The sequence below is a fragment of the Musa acuminata genome, chromosome BXJ3-1, assembly GCF_036884655.1.
Source record: "Musa acuminata AAA Group cultivar baxijiao chromosome BXJ3-1, Cavendish_Baxijiao_AAA, whole genome shotgun sequence".
Lineage (NCBI taxonomy): Eukaryota > Viridiplantae > Streptophyta > Magnoliopsida > Zingiberales > Musaceae > Musa > Musa acuminata.
Window position 1 is genome coordinate 12,635,593 of NC_088349.1, and position 18,875 is coordinate 12,654,467.

Consider the following 18,875-nt stretch of genomic DNA (forward strand, 5'->3'; position numbering starts at 1 on the left):
TACTATTGGGGGTGATAAGTGATTGTTATAAATGAAGAAAAGAGATGACAAAAAATCTCTATAGTTATCAAAATAAAACATCAAACTCTATTTACCCTAACGTCATAAACGATGGAAAAAAAAAAAATTTTAACATTCCAATTATGTTTTTTATGGTGACAGATGATGACACTATTGGGGATGATGAGTGATTGTTGTGAACGAAAAAGAACGATGATGTAGATATCGATGCTTTGCATCTACGTCGATGCCGATTAACAACTGCATCGACTATCGATGTCGACATAGATATAGAGCACCATCGTCATAGTTACCAAGGAATGAAAAGGTTATTCGATATCTGCATCGATGCCAACGCAAATGCAGAGTACCACTCGACATCTACATGGGCACCAACAATAATGCGAGCCACTCGACGTCTACATGAGCACCAACAATAATGCGAGAAAGGACAACATTGCTATGCATCTACATCAACACTGATGCAGATGTCGAGCAACCCTTTTATCGCTCTACATCTATATCAATGTTGATGCAGATGCAAATACAAAATATCGCTCAACATCTACATCGACATCGATGCAAATGCAAAACGATATTGCTCTGCATCTATGTCAACGCCAACAACGATACGAAGAAAAGTGATGCCTCTCTACATCTATGTTGATGCTAACATAATTGTTGAGTGGTGCCAACGTAAATACAAAACATCAACATCTACGTTGTCACCTCACCTCTTACCGTCGCTCTCCCTCCTCATCCATAATAACCACCCACGACTCCTAACAACGTTATCGTTTGCCATTATCGAAAACGTAATTGAGATACTAAAATTATTTTTTTTTCCATCGTTTGTATGCTTCCGTCAATAAAATCAATATCATTAGAATAAATGAAGCTAGATATTTCGCTTTCATAATTTTCATAAAAGATTTAACTATAGAAAGTAATCAATCTATAATTAACCCACAATTTATCACTAAGAATTTATCACTAAGAAATAATTGCTTGATTGATACCAAAAAAAAAATTTAACAAGATCTACAATAGATCGAGGCAACCCCTCCATGCAGAGATCACCGGTGACATGGGATTCCCTACGTGTTTGCAATCTTAGAAAATTTTTGTCTAGCTGAAGAAAACATCAACAAGGCAACTGATATAATTGGTCGCACAAACACAAAATAAATGGCCAACTATATCACCCAAAGAACCATAACCAGGTATCAAAGATAACTTGAAGATAAATCAAATTAGATATATTATCTAAATAAGCTTTTTTTTTGTTTTAAAATTTAAGCAATTTGGTAGAACTAGCACAAGGATTCTTTAATAATGTTAGGCAGCTGATATAGACAAAAAACCATAAAAGAGGGAACCTCAATTTCTATAATTCAGAAGTTGAATATAAGTGTACTGACAAATACAACTATAGAACAGTAGGAAGACACTTCAACTTATTATATTCTTCAATTGTTACAACATATAAAAATCAATAAGATAAACAAACTCAATGCATAACAATCCCAGAAAATTATCTTTTTTTTACTACAATGCTTGTAAAACTATCTGAAGAAAAGGAAAACAAACAAAGATCACACTCACCAAAAAATAACAAAAAATAAAAACATTTAACCGCACAAATGGGCTGAGCTCAGTAACTGGCCCCATATCCCAGAAACCAAATACGATAGAGGGTCAAACCAGACCTGACAGGCGAGTCAAGTAGGATCCGGCTAGAAATCAGCAGCCACAAACAGAAAAATGCAATGACAGGCTAGCTTCAAGCCAAAGCATAGGTATAAATATACAATGTTGATCAGTGTTGTCCACGCTTAACACGACAACCTAGATGCATTATTTGCTGCAAGGATGTGCCACATATACCCATGAGAACCTATATCGTTTCAAAGGATAGAATAAGTTCAAATGTCCAAGTTATCAATTCGTCAACCAAAAATTTAGGTTTGTGAAGTTCCAGCTAGTGAAGAATGAGTTATATATGACTGATAAAATAATCTAGATGACAGAAGAAGCAAACACATTACCATAAATACATTAGGTATAGATTGATCGTGATGTAACATGACAAAGATTAACAATTTATAGAAAACATGTATCCATACATTAGAAAAACATTAACGATCCCACCCAGAAGGCCGCTTCCTTTCTCGAGGTCTATCTCTCACACTGCAATCAATGAAAACAATAGATCAGAGAGCATTGACATGCCCAATTGTGTGTCCAACAGATACACAATACACATTAGCAAATACACTGTGCATCAGCAATATCAGTCTAACATCAAGATTTAAAGTGTACAATCTGGTTATTTGACCAAGAAACTCTCCACAAGGTTTTAGGATGCTGAAGAAGAAAGTAGAGGAAGTATTCGTGAAACTGGAAAAATCAACTCTATGAATTCTTATCATGTACCCAAGCACAAAATAGTCTGTTTACTTTAAAAAAAAAGGGTAAAAAAATCATATCCAATGCTTCTAAGAGAACAATCAATATCAAGATTGACGTGATTTGCAGTTTTGCTGGGATCCAAATGCATCCATAAAACTATAAAAATTCAATTTCAGGAGGCTAACCTTTCAGAGTTCTTCTGGTTCCCATTCTCGATTCTGCTTCCTTCATTCTTAGTGGCAGGAATGAAAGTAGTAAGCGACTGTGCTTTGTATGCCTCCCCACCAATCGAACCACCAGAGACAAAACCAGATAAAGATGGTCTTGTGGTAGAGGATATGTTACCCTCAGAATTAGAAGAGGCAGCAACAAAATTGCTTTTGAACTGTGCCATCATCCCTGTTCTCAGTGAATTAACAGCAGCAGATCTGCTTGGAACAGAATGAGATGTTGCTGCATTTGCTGTATCAGGATTGTAGCCGATACCAAGCCCGAAATCAACACCACGTACACCTCTCCCACTTCCATTGCCACCTTTTCCTCTGCGTCCCCCCTTCTTTCCACCTGATAAAGGGAATCTTTGTGTTACAACGAAGGCAAGAAAATATTGACTTTACCTCTCTCGGGGTCACATGCAGTAATCCATATACACATACCAGAACCTTTTCTTGCATCACGTTTGGCCCTGAACCTCCCATCCTAAATTTAATAGAAGTTTAGATAAACTCATTTCATGGAGAACTAAAGAAAAATAATGCTCACACTTTACAACTTTGAAGTATATGGTTTATCTAAAGAATAAAAGGTTACATGTCTTTGCAAAAGGAAAATGAATCTGAAAGTAAAGTTTAGATGGCACTTCCATGAAGTCTCCGATGGAAAATTTGAAGAGCAACACTTCAACAATAAATCATAAAAGAGATGTTTTTATGCTAATTATTTAATGCAGAATGTGACGAAGTTGTACACCATGATGTGGAGAATCAGGACTACAAATGGTTAGATGTCCAACAACTCAAAACTGTTTAATGTGGCAGAATAGCTTTGTTCTTTTAACTTGGGTTGGCCTAGGGTAAATCTTCTTTGAAAAACTGATAAAACCCAACATAGACAGGTTAACTAAAATGGAATTTGTGATGGGATCAGGTTACTGTTGCACACGAGCCCATCATAAGGTGCAGTGTGGTTGGATTGGGACTGGATGCTTGAAAAGTCACATGAAGTAAAGGTAAGTCTTCCATTTGACCAACCAACCAAGATGCAGCCTTCTATACAGAAAAAACAATTAGGCAAATTTGCTGAGACAACCTTGTTCAAAGTGCACAAACAATGAACAAAAAATGTTAAGTCATACCTTCATAGCAAGATCCATTAGCTCAGCAGGGACATCTTGACCAGCAGCTATCAAGCTGTTGACTAATTCACCAGCAAAACGTGCTTCCTTTTGTGTGATAAGTGTGTATGCAGTCCCATCTTTATCCCCAGCACGGCCTGTTCGACCAATACGATGGACGTGCATGTCCATATCTCTGGCAATATCAAAATTAACAACTGATTTGATTGACTTTATATCAAGTCCACGGGCAGCAACATCAGTTGCAACAAGGACATGGTAAATTCCCGATTTAAACTTCTGTAAAATGTCCATGCGGGAGGCCTGGTCCTTGTCACCGTGAAGGGCTGCAATTTTAAATCCATTTGGAATCAACTGGCTTTCAATCTCATCCACTGTACCTTTCTTCGAAGCAAATACAAGAACATCCCCATCATCAATCATTCCAGGTAGTTTTTCTAAAAGCCAAGGCATCTTCTCAGCATCAGAAGAAATTACATTAACAACTTGAGTAATGTCCTCATTTGCTGTTCCTACCTCACCAACTGTAACCCTTACAGGATCAGAGAGAATTTCTCTTGCTAAACGTTCAACTTTGTAAGGCATAGTGGCAGAAAAAAGTAAAGTTTGACGATCTGGTCTAATTTGACCAACAATAGATCGTATTTGTGGCTCAAAGCCAAGATCAAACATCCGATCAGCTTCATCTAGCACAAGATAAGTTGCCCTAAGCATTGTAAGGGCCTTCATCTTCAGCAAGTCTATCAATCTTCCTGGCGTGGCAACAACTACTTCACAACCTGCTTTGAGTTCTTTGAATTGGTCAAGTTTGGAGACACCACCATACACAGCTCCAACTCGTATTCCATATGATTTTGCAAACTTCCTAGCTTCTAGATAAATCTGATGTGCTAATTCTCTAGTAGGGGCACATATTACGCCTATTGGACCTTCTCCTTTGTCAAGTTCAGGCTGATCCATAATATGAACAATCATAGGAAGAACAAATGCAGCAGTTTTACCAGAGCCTGTTTTTGCAATGCCAATAACATCTCTACCAGAAAGTACAATGGGCAGAGCCTGACACTGTATTGTTGTTGGTTTCTCATAGCCCTGCTTTGTGATAGCACCCATTAGTGCAGGAGAAAACCCACATTCTTCAAAGAGTTTGATTGGCTTTGGTACATCAAAACCTGAAACCCGTATGGCTAAACCTTTCCGATATTCTTCAACTTCTTGCTCGTTCATTCCTATAAAACAAAAGAAAGATAAGATATTGAGTATATGTTTCAGAGAATCTTCACTACATACTGACTCCTACATAGCACCTTAAGAGAAAATAAATCAACAAACATATAATTGACAAGGTTTCCTTTGAGGCTTTGCCAGATTCTGTGACAAAAAGCCTAGAAACAGTACTAATATACAACATAACAACTTAAAGATACCAAAATGTTAAACTGAGCAAGTGAGAACTTAAAAAACACCTTATGAGGCTTTTAGACAGTATAACAATGTCTAAGCAGTCATTCATAGGAATAATAATCATATGCAGCAAAACGCTGCTCATTAGAGGTGCATCTAAACTTTGATATCCAACATGGTAGCAGAATATACACTTAGCACAACTATGAAGAATAACAATGTAGGAAAAAAAAAGAAAGCATTTCAGTTTATTTAGAAGAATCAACAGCAGCAACCAACAACATCTAAGGTTATTTAGATTTTAGAGCATAATCTCAAAATTCCAGAGTACTCAATGAAAGCCGATGATTTTGACTAAATTTCATAAATTACCAATGAGGGGCATATTGTATTGCATATCAAAATTGCTGTTATTAGTAGAAGAATTCAATCAGTTTATTTCATTCCATGGATCGTGTGAAGTTTCAACCTTAAGCTTACTTGGTCATTATGTTAATCCACATGCAGGCCAAATTAGCATAGTACAAACCGTAACAACAAGCAGGTTAGGTATTCATTAGCAAAACAGAGAGTAACATAATAATCTACTTAAGAATGTGAAGTTATCAGAATCATCTCAGCCATCAAAAACAAGAGAAAAGCTAGAACATTTACCTGAGATCGACGGTTGCTCCTCATAAAAGTCCTTGTTAAACGGCTCATAATCAATGGTGCCATGATCTAATGCTGGAATTGGCTCGATCTTCCTCTTGTCCACTACAATCGGGTTATCGTCTGAATCATATTCAACCATACCCAAATCAACCGCCTTCGCCGCTGCATACACCTCCTCGTCAGAGTCATACCCGGCGTGAAGAGCCTCCGACGCCAGAGTCAATCCAGTGTCCTTCTTGGACCGCAAGAAGCTCTCGACCGGGTCGTCCTCATCGTCGTCCTTGTACTTGTCGTCCTTGTCCTTGGGATTCACAGAGGCAGGAGGCGGCGCCCGGATCTCCTCCTGGATCCCCTCCATGAAGGCGTCGAGTGGGTCAATCTCTCCGTCGTCACCGGCGGGGGACGACCGCTCGGGGAAGTCGGGCTGGTCGTAGTCGATATTGTCAAGGTCGGCGTCCTCATGGTTGTCGTGGCCGCCGCCGCGAGAGGAAGGTGGGACGTAAAGGCGCTGCGGTGCCGATGTGCGCTCAAAGTTGTAGGTGGCGGGGCGGTTGACGCCGAATCCTTCGAAGCCAAACTTCCGCTTCGACATGGCGATCGCGAGATCGAGGAGAAAGAGAAAAAAGGGACTACGGTTCGGATCCTGGAGCCGGAGATAGGGAAGGAGGGAGGAATCCAAGGTCGATATACGGGATTTGGTGAGAGAGGTGGAAACCCTAACAAGGGTTTGGATTCGGGGATTGTGAGAGCTATGGGAAGGGGAAGAGAGACAAGGCATCAACCAAGTCGAAGGAAGGGAGACCCAGCGACCGATAAGTATCTAGCCGGTCTGGTCGGACCATATCCTCTGATTTCGTTAACGTCGTGTTCCATTATGAGTTATTGGGTTCGGTTTGGTTCGGTTCAGGTGGGATAAATTTGAGGCCCATGAGACTTGCAACTCTGCGACTCGGCCACCAAGTCCAACTCGGCGTCGTACTCAAAGCCCATATAAAAGGTTGAAACGCCCCTTTCACCCCAAGAAGAACCGAGAGAGACCTCGAAGTTCCAGTGTCTTCCTGCTTTCGCCCCGCCCTCGCCCTCGCGAACTGTTGCTCTTTTCGTATCTTATCTTCAGATTTGACAGATTTATTCTCTTCCTTCTCTCCGTTTCTAGCTGTTAGTGGTTGCTTCGAAATCGATGGCTGGGGTCCCCAGAAAGCCGGACCGAGACCGCTCCATGGTAAGTATTTTCACGAAATCGCATCTCTTTTTATGTTTTCTGGACAAAATTCGAGCCTTTTATTGTGTTGATGAGGAAGCAGTACCTACCTGTTGTTCGTAGACGAGAACAATTTTTTTATCCTCCGCCCTTCTGATGAAATAGGCTTAATGATATTAACTATGATATGGTGACGGTGAAAAAATGTTAGAATAAGAGCGTAGCCGGGTTTGTTTTGCCACAAAATTCTCTCTTTCGCTTTTTATGCTGTTATTGGAACTTAAGAACATTTTCACCGCAAATACTTTGTTTCTTAGGAGTTCAAGGGTTTCTTGAACGACCTGAAAGACTGGGATGACTTGCTTAAGGACAAGGACGAGAAGCTGAAGGGCCATGCCCGCCAGAACAAAAAGCCGGTAGTGTTTTATTTTTAGTTTTCTTATAGGCTAATATTGCAATGTGCCTGATGTAACAGCCAATTCTGCTGTGATTGCTTGGATGCTGAAGATTGCTTACTTAAAAATTTTACTCTAAACAAGTAAACATTATGATGTAAGAGAATAATGCAGTATTATTATATTCTTTCCTCTACTACTACATTCATCTTTGAATTGTCACTGGTACAAGTAGTAAAGTTATCCACTTTTACATAGGTCCTAATACGGTGGCTATATGATCTTTTGTTGGATGTTTCTCATGAGTATATCAAAGAGTCGAAGCACAACATGAATGCAAGACCTGAATAAATAAGTAGTTGAGTTGTTCTTTGGGTGGTCAATGTTTGTGTATTTTTCTACAGACCTTTCATTTTTTGACAGATGTGGTGATTTCTGTTATTCTGTTTCTCATAATGAGCATATGGCCGCCGGATTTTCTGCCCAAGATGAATCAATGTTGCAAATCCCCAAGTTTCTTTTGCTGAACAGTGAAAAAATCACTGCCAGACTTCTGTATCCATTGTCTTGTCCACTTTTTGCAATTGACTGATAATGACATAAAAATTGGTCCTTCAGATTATGTTATGTATTTGTAACCATCTGCCTCCTAATCAGGTTTATCATAATCCTTTCATAGATTGAGTTTCAAAAAATGTATTTGGTTCATCAAGAGCCTTTTCTTTTTTTAATCTTGCGTAGTTGTGGCACTGGTGACCACATATTATTTGATCGTCCTTCTGATCTTCATTCTGTCTACTATAACATCTTTGTACAGTTTTAATTTATTTGTGCACAAATGAATTTGAAAGTTGCAACCCTGATGAACTGAAGTCATGCTTAATTATTTGTGGATTATTCTGTTACAATTAAATTGTATGGAACTGCATTTTTGTTAGCTTGAGAACTGAATATATGGATAATTTGCACTACATATATCTGTTTTTCACGATGCATTCTTGATTTATGATACTTATGCCTGCATATACAGTATAGTGGACTTGCTATGTTGCCCTTGGCTCAATGAGCCTTATTGCATTTAAAATCATTTTGTCCATATTATTTTATTCAGTAGCTCCAGGCAGTGGAGTTCATGTATATTCTGATTTGGCCTTACTGTATTCCAAACCAAGATATGTTCACAATGAATCCATGGTTACTGCTTTTAGCATTTTGTCAATCTTTTTTTTTTTTTTTTTGCATAGTTATTGGTGTTGATAATAGTAACTGCTTATCTTTTATTCAAATTGCATGAGCTTCAATTAATTGCAGATCTTAGTTCTACTGCTGAGAAGTGAAACATAGTATAGAGCAAGGTTCGCAATACCGTACCGTACCGGTATTTTGATCTGGGCTCGGTACTGGTACGGTACGGTATACCGAGCGGTACACCCAGATGTGCCGAGTACTGTAGTATTGCTATGGTGTTACAGTGCACTGCTACAGTGCTACAGTATACTCGGACCGGTAACAGACGGTCCGTGTACCGACAACCGGTCGGACCGGTACATACCGCCCGTACCGGGCGGTAGTACTACAGACCCTGGTATAGAGTTTGCTTTATGCTTTTCATAGTTTGTTTTTTTTGCTTAACCGGAACTATTGTTATGTTGGAGGGCTCACTGCAGAATCCTGGAATTATTGATGGATATAAAGAACCTCCAAGAAAGGTTCCAGCAGTTGGTGTTAAGCCAAAATCTGATGTAGTTTTTGATTTTTCTTCTAATGATCATTCCGCACCGTATGATTATTCAAAATATACTGATGCAATTGGCCAGATGTACAGTAGCAATCTGAATGATGAAGCTTTACCTGATGCTGCATCAGAGAAAGAGCTGGTAGGAAGATACTTTTCATGTATAGAATGGTTAGATTCTTCTGTGACAACTGTTATTTCTTTTTTCTTCTTGTAGGGTAACGAATATTTTAAGCAAAAAAGGTTTCTCGAAGCCATTGAGTGCTACTCAAGAAGTATTGCACTATCTCCTACTTCTGTTGCTTTTGCAAATAGAGCTATGGCTTATCTCAAACTTAGAAGGCAAGTTTCTCATGTTATCTGCTCATGATGTTATTGGTTTGACGTTAAAATTGAAGTTATATGTTGTTGTTTTAAAGATAAATTTGAACTTTCTATTATGTTTTTTCTTTTTTACATGTTTAAAGGATTTTGAAGAAATTGTACATTGTGCAAAGCAGGTTGTATTCTAGTTTATGAATTATTTTGTAGGAGCTCTCATGAATTTTTTCTAGGGTTTTAAACTTCAGATACAAGTCTTTGTTTTTTTTTTCATATTTGTTGCATAAATAAATAACCTTTAAGGTTTGATTTTTTAAAGAAACAAACTGTTACACTTAGGTATATCTTTATTATGTCAAAATTTTGGATTAGTGATTCTAAATCTTAATCTTTGTTTAGTCACTTTCTTCCAAAGTTTCAATATGATGGCTCAGAAGTACAATTCAGCAATAATTTGTGCAGTTCTGTATATGGTCTTTGTGTTGATTAAATGCTAGAAGAGTGTCTTTCCGATTGATAAAATGCTTTCTTCAGATTTCCAGATTATAGTGTATATGATCAGATCTGACCTTTTAGTTTGTTAGGTATTTTACAATCATTCTGGATTCTGTCAGATCCTACATTTATCTGTTTTCATTCTTTATTTTAATTTATAACTTAATTTTCCATTTTAAAATTTAAATGTTCTAATTGTAATAATTATAGCTCTATGTCTGATGTATTATCAGATACTTAATGCAAGTAACTCCACCTTTTAGGACTTTGGCAAATTTCAACTATATACAAATTAAAGAAATTTGTCTTTGATATCATTGAGAGGTCGGACTAGAGATATCCTATGTCTCTCTGTTCAAGCTTTATTTGCAACTAGTTATGATAGATAAAATGTTCTTTCTTGATGCCTTTGGTCTTTCTTCTCACCAAGCTTTTAAAAATTCCAATCCTATTAGAAAACTTGGTTGTAGAATTCTTGTGGCCTTGTAAGCCAACTGGAAACTTTTATTGTTCTAGTAATTCTATGCTTCAGTTTGGGTCATTACTTGTAATAAAATATTTAAAGCTATGAGGTTAGAACTTCTTGGGCTTTTATAAGGTATTATTGAAAATATGAAAGAAGAATTGGAGAAATAGAGTTGCCAAAATTGGCTAATTTAGATCTTTTATCTTCCTTCTTCCATGTGATTTTGGTGGTTCTTATTTTTAATTGATGGTGTGCCTTACACATGTTTGTTAGATTTGAAGAGGCCGAGAATGACTGTACGGAGGCCTTAAACTTGGATGATCGTTATGTCAAAGCATATTCACGTAGAGCTACTGCCAGGAAAGAACTTGGAAAGCTTAAAGCATCATTAGAGGGTATAAGATAATATGTTTGGTCTCTTGTAGTTTTGATATCTAGTTCATGCATTTTGAATTCAGTTATCTTGTTTCTAGAACTGGTGATCCTTAAGTTCTGATTACAGATGCTGATTTTGCTGTGAGACTTGATCCAAATACTCAAGAACTTAGAAAGCAGTACTCTGAGATAAAAGCTTTGTATGAGAAGGTAACATCTATGTTTCTATTGGTCTTTTAGCATTTCTAAGTACTGTTGTTTTACCTAAATATTTATATACATTTTTCTTAAGATGTTCTTTAAACAAAATTATTCAGCAGCTTACATAGGGTTTGTGTTGTATATTTCATGCACTTGGGAAGTGGATACTCATGCATACTTAATGATAAAGCTTTCTGATGTATGACAACACAGGAGCCTGTGATGCCACCATGAGAGAGCAAAGCGTAAGTTCTCTCTGCCATGAGGAACTTATGAAGAAAAATGTGCAAAATCAGATTCTTAAACATCAGATTCATCCTTGCCAGAATAATGCTGCAAGGATGTATGCCAAATTTGCTAGAGGAAATGTTAAAATGGGTGTTGGTGATTAGGTACTATAGCGCTAGCCGCTAGCTTCAACTCATTTCTTTGCCATTTGTTGATGAGATACTTGTTATCATGGATATGGAATCCTTTGGCACATCAATTTTACATTGCTTCTCTTCCGCTTGAGAAGGAGATTTGATATTTAATGGCAAGATTATGTATGTTATGCCTTTGGTATACATCCTTGCGAGAATAATGCTGCAAGGATGTATGCCAAATTTGCTAGAGGAAATGTTAAAATGGGTGTTGGTGATTAGGTACTATAGTGCTAGCTTCAACTCATTTCTTTGCCATTTGTTGATGAGATACTTGTTATCATGGATATGGAATCCTTTGGCACATCAATTTCACATTGCTTTTCTTCCACTTGAGAAGGAGATTTGATATTTAATAGCAAGATTATGTACGTTATGCCTTTGGTATACATCCTTGCCAGAATAATGATGCAAGGATGTATTGCAAATTTGCTGCAGGAAATGTTAAAATGGGTGTTGGTGATTAAGTACTATAGCGCTAGCTTGTATAGTGCTAGCTTGAACTCATTTCTTTGCCATTGTTGATGAGATACTTGTTATCATGGATATGGAATCCTTTGGCACATCAATTTCACATTGCTTCTCTTCTGCTTGAGAAGGAGATTTGATATTTAATGGCAAGATTATGTATGTTATGCCTTTGGTTATCTACCTGTATCTTGATGTTTTTTATTTATTGTTTGAGTATAATATATTTTTTTACTTATAGATTTACTTTGATGGAAGACATGAATTTTTGGTGGTCATTGGCATTCTCATCATGTTTTTCTTTTCTGAATTTTATGAATCTTGTCTTAGTACTTAGATATTTTTCATGCCGGATATATCTATTGCATCTTGTTACCTAATATATTGATCGATGTTGACCTAATTGATGGTGCAATCAGTGCTGCAAATCTATTAACAAGCTTATATCTTATATAAGATCGTATCTGGTTTTGACCAAGTGTGATTGATTATATTCCATATTTTTATTCCGTTTTTGTTTCCTTGTCTAATGGAGTTACTCTTAGATATATTGTGGTAATTTGTTTTCAAAATTGACCTGCAACTACCAGTTAAATTTATTTTCTGTTCAATTTGTTCTTTATTCCTTAGTAGGTGTGACAAAAGTAGATCATGTTCACCTTTAATTTTTTAAATTTAGAAGGAAGTCACCATATCTTTTGGCAATTTTTAATTCTAGAACATTTAATGTGAACTGACTAAGTTTTTTGTTAATCCTTTTATTGTTGTTATAAGTTAAATATTTTTTTAGGAAATCAGGAAGGTTATGTTCGTTGACTAATTCAGATCTGGTGTTATAGGAGGTTGCCAACAGGAAATCTGGAGCCTTAAAAGAGGCAAGTAAAGAGAGCCAACGGGCAGATGGCTTGCAAGTGGAATCAAAAATTATCCAAGATGATTATTTGATCTCAAATAGAGTCCACAATGCAGCAGCAAGTTCACATAAATCCAGTGTGGTGGTATGTGGTGATTGATCTTGCCTTTTTTTTTTATAATCATTTGATACTAGTGATGAGAGTGGATCTTGGTACAATAGTGAGATTGTTCCTTTTTCCTATCTGTGAGACCATGTTCAAGTTCCGGAAACTGCCTCTCCATATTCTAAATATATAGATAAGACTGTCCTTTGGCCCCAAACCTACACTGGTGAGAACTTTGTGCACTACATATGTCCTCCTATTTGATACTGGTGGTAATTACTAGAGAAATGTTGAGGAAATAAAACACTAGCCTTAAGAACTGAGATGTGTAAATCACATATGTAAAGTGTCCATGCCCCATGCCTGTTTTTGCTATGTAGAAATGAAAAAAAAAATGGTATCATATTTTCAGACATCCAGTTACTCACTTCTTGTGAAATGGTGTTGTTCAGTTAGATATATGTCATTATATAACTTGAAGCATGCACCCAGCTGCACCAATGTGGTCATTATCATTGCATTCTTGCAAGTTTATGCGACCAAAACACGGGGGAGCAAATACTATTATAGTAGTTGCTCTGCTCACAACATTTTCATCCTGCCTTCTTCCGTTTAGATGTACAACCTGGAAAATTTTGTAAGATGACACCCTCTTCTGTTTAGGTGTACCACCTGGTTATCAATGTCCTACTTCTCAAACAATATCCTTTACTTCCCCTGAACTTCTGTCTATGCTACACTTACAGATCATAAGTTCCATTTTATTATCTATTAGCAAACTCTGCAGAAGGAATAAAGAAATATTACTTGGATTTGTTCTTGTCATTATCTAGAAAAAGAAAGATATTCATTGGTTTTTCTTCTTCTATTGTTGGGAATCAAGCCTATAATTAACCTTTTTTGGATTGAGGCCAGTTTCATTCGATATGTTACCATCTAGGTCATCCATGCCTTTCTAGATATGTTCTTTTTCTTTGATATTTTGAACTTGTTTCCAAACTAGCTTTTGCCTTGATATTTTGAATGAGCCTTTATTGTGAAAAATTTCCAGGACTAGTACTTTTGATGATGTGAAAGGGCGCTTAATAATTGCCTGAAAATGCAAATTCAAAGTAGTATTTTACATCATGAAGCCTTGTTGCCGATTGAAAAGGGTGAGCCAGTGCATGAGGCTCTTGTTAATACGTGCTCTAGGTGGGTCAACTTGCACTTCTATAGATGAGGATACTGTTCACATGATTCAGACCATGGCCACTTATGTCGGATAGGAGCAATCTTACTAGTGTCACAAATAGAATTACCTAAAGAAATGTGATTCTCTAAATGCACTTTCAAGTTTGAGAAAACATGATTCTAGATAATGGTGTTCCTTCCTGACATGTTGCTACCAATAGTGTTCTTTTTAAATGAAATGTCATGAATAGTACTTTGCTACCTGTAAGGCTAATTTGGGAAACATTTTGAGCTAATTTCAGAAGTATTTCCAAAAGTAAACCTACTCCTTTACTATGTGATTTAGTTTTCATTATGTTTGTTTTTCATACAAGATTGGATCCCAGTTACCAGATCCATTTTGATTAACGTACATCATTGCTTCCTCAAATTACAAGGTTGGAAATTTCAGTATAATTGTCATTCTGTGGCACAGGCCATGATGATCTTTTTCTGGTGTGATGTAATTTCATGTTGTAACTGATTGCAAACATCAATCATGTTTGGTGAATTTCAAAATTGACCTGGCTATATATTAGTGGCTATATCACGAAATTGCTTGGCACTTGTTGATACCTTCCTTTCACATTTCGACCTATGTGATAGACACATCAATCTTTTCTTCAGCCCCTTCAATACTAATGCTGGAAGTTATCTACATCATCTGAAAATCTCTATAATTTCCGATCTAGATATTATAAACTCGTATCTTCTATGACAGTGACTATTTTATCATAATTTGAGGCATATGCTTCTTTTTTGTGATGGTTGTATGAAACATAATAATAATGATGATGATGATGATGATGATGATGATAATTACAATGCTTGACATCAGAACTTGTGTATGTGGACTCATAAACAATATAAGGTGCCGGGGGCTTTTAGCAGCCATAACAAGTTCATCTATTTAAATTGGATGTCATGACACTGAGGCTATCATTAGCACATTCTCCACTATTACTTGAGAACATCTGTTTTTCATTGATCAATGTGCAAAACTTGTCCATTGACCCTATTTGCATCTGGGTTAGTTTTCTCATATGTTCTGCTGTTTTCAGGATAAACCTTTTAAATGTGATAATACTTCATTTTCAGAAAGGTTATTCATTCTTTAGATCAGTGTAATGATTCACTTTTGTTGTTTTTCTCATATTCTTGCAATTTTAAACAATCTGAAAGAAAAATGAACGTGTCCAACACAAGCATGAGCTGAAAGCATCACTGCATGATGTCGCCTCTCGTGCTGCTTCTCGAGCTGTGGCTTCAGCAGCTAAAAATATTACTTCTCCAAAGTCAGCTTATGAATTTGAGGTTTCTTGGAGGGCACTTTCTGATGATTCTGCTCAAGCTCAGTTGCTAAAGGTTTGTCCTGATGCTACTTATGTTTAATCAGAAATTTTATTGGATTCAGTTGCTGAGGTCTGTATTATATTTCAACTTGTGAGGTCAGATGATCCCACCTCATACACTGCCTCAGATCTTTAAAAATGCCCTGTCGGCACCAATTTTAGTTGACATTATTAAGTGCATTGGCACATTTTTCAAGTAAGTTGTTTCTATGTTATTATGGCTTTTTTTCATCATAAAAGGGAATCATAACCAGGGATTTGACCATATGTTGACGGCATGTGTTCCATTTTCAGGGAAGATACTGAATCAGCTATTAGTCTTCTAGATAATATGGTCAAGGTGCCACGATTTGACATGATAATCATGTGTCTTTCAGCTAAGGATCATTCTGGTGAGTGTGGAATTTAACTATTGATTCATTATAATTACTTATGCAATTTAAACATGTTAAGGTTCTTAGCCTTTTGAGTCTCTTTTTCTTCTGTTTAATTTGTGGCATATTTTGAAGGAAATTACATGTTTATAACTCTGAGCATTTTATTGCATGTTTATATGGGACAAAGGTGTCTCTTGATTTATTTTGTTTTCATGGATCATCTTAACTGCGTAGTCTTGATTGTCTTGGTTACTGTGTGTGTTATGTGTGTGATAATTTTTTATTCTTGTTTACTCTATGTGTTGTTACTTTCTGTTGCCTATGTAGAGATATTCTTTAGGGTTATGCCTTTATTATTAGATACCCACCTCCTTATCACTAGTTATATCTTGTGCCTACAGTATGCTCTTAGAATCTCATGAACTCAACCTGAATCTGCTGGTACCTAAAAGGTGAAATATTAGTAGTCTGCTTCCTTTTGTCATTCTTTATCACTGTAGAAAAACCAATGGAAAATTTATGTTCCTTTCATTTTTTCTCTCCTTTTAGATATTTGTTTTCCTTTTCCTCCCTTCTTCAAGGTGGACAAAAAGAATTCTGGCTGGTTCCTTAGCTGTGTAGTAGGGTCGGAATGTGTATTTTACCATAGAAATTGGCAATACCAGCTCTGAATGTTCAATGGCTGCGGTGTATCTCTGCCGCATATGGTTGCATCTACCACTTATATATCATAAAAAATCTCAACATATTGGTAATAATGTCATCAACAATTATAATCATAAATCTTTTACTTCCACCCTCTGTTGAAGATGAATTCCTTCTGCTGCTTGACAGAGAAAGTGTGTGAACTCGTTAATCTGAGCCTTCAGAAGTTAAATTAACTCTGGCTTGACTTCCAAGAATGTGCTGTCCTCCCACTCAAGAAGCTGGTCTCCACTATCTGCCTTTCCTAAACTTCATTTTCTCTTCTTTATGTTTACCACTTCAAAGGGAAAAAACCATGAGAGGTTTCTGTTCACATCAAGATGATTCAAATGATAATGTATTCTTGCCTTCCAGACCATTTTTTTCTCTCCCCCCACCTCCACCTGCAGCAATCATGGGAGAATTTAATCTTTTACTCTTCTTTAGAAGGAAAAAGGAGCCATGAAGATTATAGCAAGAGAATGAAATGATAGAAGTTTTATAATAAAAGAGAAGGGTGAGCATAGAAAAAAGAAAACATTAAATACAATGAGATACTCCAAACAAATTCTTCCAGGTTTTGAATAGCCAGAAGTGCATGATCTGTTGAGTTAATATATTGATTCACGGCATTGAATGTTAATCTGTTTCCTCTGATATAGCAACAAAGTGCATTAGAGAATGTTTCCTTGATTCATTGATTTGTTTCACGAAGTTTGTCTTGGTCTGTTGCCACCCAAATTCAGTGTAAAAAATCTTCTCGTCTTATTTTTTTTTGTAAACTAACATATGCTTCCAATGGACAGTCTCCATCTGCATATTGATCAAAGTGGAGTTATTTCCACAGACATGGATAAAAAAAGTAAGAGTGCTTTGCCTTGACAAGCCAAATGTTCTTTTGGCATTGTTCAAGATATCTGCCATGGTTTCTTATCTTAGCTTCTGAAGCTTTGTGTTCACCTGCTTGTGCTACTTTATGTGCCAACCAACCTGCATTTGGAGAGGGCAGAACCAGGCGTCCACCATTTCTCATATTATGTTTCTCGTAAGATGAAGTAGCTTATGCTAGACCTTTACACGCCTTTATAGTCTCAATGGCTCTAAGGAAGACTGAAAGACTTAAAACTAAGAAAAAAAAAATGAGTTGACCATTTGAGCAACATGAAATGATGCATTAATCGTTTTGCCTTGAGCCACATTGGCAACTCTGAACTGTCCTCTTGTTTGGACCCATTGCCTTGGATTCGAGGATCACTCTGACTTGGAACTATAGTTCCAAAATAAGAATTTAGTATCTGGTGGTAACTAATGATTGCCCATAAACTGCTAATTTTGCTTTTATTTTCTCATTCTTGTAGAAGTCCGGCAAGTATGGGAGGAAATCTTCTCTACCAGGGACATTCCAGTGGCTCACACGGAAGCATTAGCTCGGCTTCAACCAAAGTATTGTTTCGGGGAGCAGCAGGAGAAAAATTAGACAATTACGTTTGTGTATTTGAAAATTTTTTACTTAGACAAGTATCATGTATAAACCTTTGTGCATTTGTTTATAAGCAGAAAAATTAATCTCAAGTTAAATCTTGACCATCGTAAACTTGTGCACTATAACAATTTCGTTTTCAGCTTCCGGCTTGAAAATTGTCTTTAGAGATGATGTTCAATGATGTGCAATGCATAACTGCTAGCTTAAATTGTCCGTGGATGTGTTGATGCAATCAGCATTGAGCTTGAGCTTGTGTCGATGATGATAAGAGATGTATAACTGTGGTAAGACTTGTAAGACCAAGGTGAGGAACTAGGAAAACTTGGCCAATTTAGTTATTATTATTATTATTATTATTATTTTATTTGGAACCATTAAAGAGTTTCAATGACATTGTACTAAGAAGGGTGCTTGAACTTCCAATCTCAATCACCCTATATGAATCATTGGTAAATTATTTTATAGGTTGTTTTTGGAATCCGAAACCAAATTTATTGTTTCTTTAATCTGCCAAGAGTGTGGTTCAATCACTTAAATATTATTATTATTATTATTATTATTATTATTATTATTATTATTATTATTATTTTAGAACAAGATCAAACCGTGTGATCTCAATCAAATGGTAATACTGACCTTGAATTTTTTTCCATAATCATCCATTTGTTAGCTACTTTTCCATCACAATCCAATTAATTTTTAGAGCTTATGACGATTGCAAATATTTGTTAGCTAATTTATGATGAGAGCGAAGAGAGAGGAGAGGAGAGGAGGGAAAGGAAACGGGGGAAAAGAGAAGGAATATAAATAAGAGAAAACCTGTGGAGATAACAAACAACAGCGAGCACACCTCAAGGAAACACGCTGGGGTCCAAGTTAATTCAGACCACACGATCATGGTGGAA

The 18,875-nt window shown here is 36.7% G+C and overlaps 2 protein-coding genes across 7 annotated transcripts; one reads left to right on the forward strand and one right to left on the reverse strand.

Annotated features, from left to right (window-relative positions):
• Positions 1–2,044: 2,044 nt before the first annotated feature.
• On the reverse strand, positions 2,045–6,638 carry LOC135629399 (DEAD-box ATP-dependent RNA helicase 24-like). Of its 3 annotated transcripts, XM_065136701.1 has the most exons (5): positions 5,825–6,636; positions 3,767–4,995; positions 3,069–3,111; positions 2,598–2,976; positions 2,045–2,190 (listed from the first exon to the last, which is right to left on the reverse strand). In XM_065136701.1, exons 1-5 carry the CDS (start codon positions 6,600–6,602, stop codon positions 2,139–2,141), a joined length of 2,481 nt encoding a protein of 826 aa, XP_064992773.1. In that variant the 5' UTR covers positions 6,603–6,636; the 3' UTR covers positions 2,045–2,138. The 3 variants fall into 3 exon arrangements, with proteins under 3 accessions (XP_064992773.1, XP_064992774.1, XP_064992775.1); XM_065136702.1 differs by lacking the exons at positions 2,045–2,190; positions 3,069–3,111 and having other exon boundaries at positions 2,661–2,976; positions 5,825–6,637; XM_065136703.1 differs by lacking the exons at positions 2,045–2,190; positions 2,598–2,976; positions 3,069–3,111 and adding an exon at positions 3,319–3,677 and having other exon boundaries at positions 5,825–6,638.
• Positions 6,639–6,826: 188 nt separating this feature from the next.
• On the forward strand, positions 6,827–18,183 carry LOC135629631 (uncharacterized). Of its 4 annotated transcripts, none has more exons than XM_065137303.1 (11): positions 6,827–7,046; positions 7,343–7,441; positions 9,076–9,297; positions 9,373–9,497; positions 10,711–10,832; positions 10,940–11,022; positions 12,743–12,901; positions 15,257–15,439; positions 15,528–15,622; positions 15,721–15,818; positions 17,846–18,183. In XM_065137303.1, exons 1-11 carry the CDS (start codon positions 7,005–7,007, stop codon positions 17,962–17,964), a joined length of 1,347 nt encoding a protein of 448 aa, XP_064993375.1. In that variant the 5' UTR covers positions 6,827–7,004; the 3' UTR covers positions 17,965–18,183. The 4 variants fall into 4 exon arrangements, with proteins under 4 accessions (XP_064993375.1, XP_064993376.1, XP_064993377.1 ...); XM_065137304.1 differs by having other exon boundaries at positions 6,828–7,046; positions 9,088–9,297; XM_065137305.1 differs by having other exon boundaries at positions 6,828–7,046; positions 9,238–9,297.
• Positions 18,184–18,875: the final 692 nt, after the last annotated feature.

Bases quoted from the DNA above. Each gene is read 5' to 3' on its own strand.
- LOC135629631 (XM_065137303.1), top strand. From the start codon at position 7,005: ATGGCTGGGGTCCCCAGAAAGCCGGACCGAGACCGCTCCATG. The intron at 7,047-7,342 runs GTAAGTATTTTC...TTTGTTTCTTAG, and splicing joins CGGACCGAGACCGCTCCATG to GAGTTCAAGGGTTTCTTGAA. The intron at 7,442-9,075 runs GTAGTGTTTTAT...GTTATGTTGGAG, and splicing joins CCCGCCAGAACAAAAAGCCG to GGCTCACTGCAGAATCCTGG.
- LOC135629399 (XM_065136701.1), bottom strand. From the start codon at position 6,602: ATGCCTTGTCTCTCTTCCCCTTCCCATAGCTCTCACAATCCCCGAATC. The intron at 4,996-5,824 runs GTAAATGTTCTA...TTTGTTTTATAG, and splicing joins GGAGCAACCGTCGATCTCAG to GAATGAACGAGCAAGAAGTT. The intron at 2,191-2,597 runs GTTAGCCTCCTG...CATTGATTGCAG, and splicing joins AACCAGAAGAACTCTGAAAG to TGTGAGAGATAGACCTCGAG.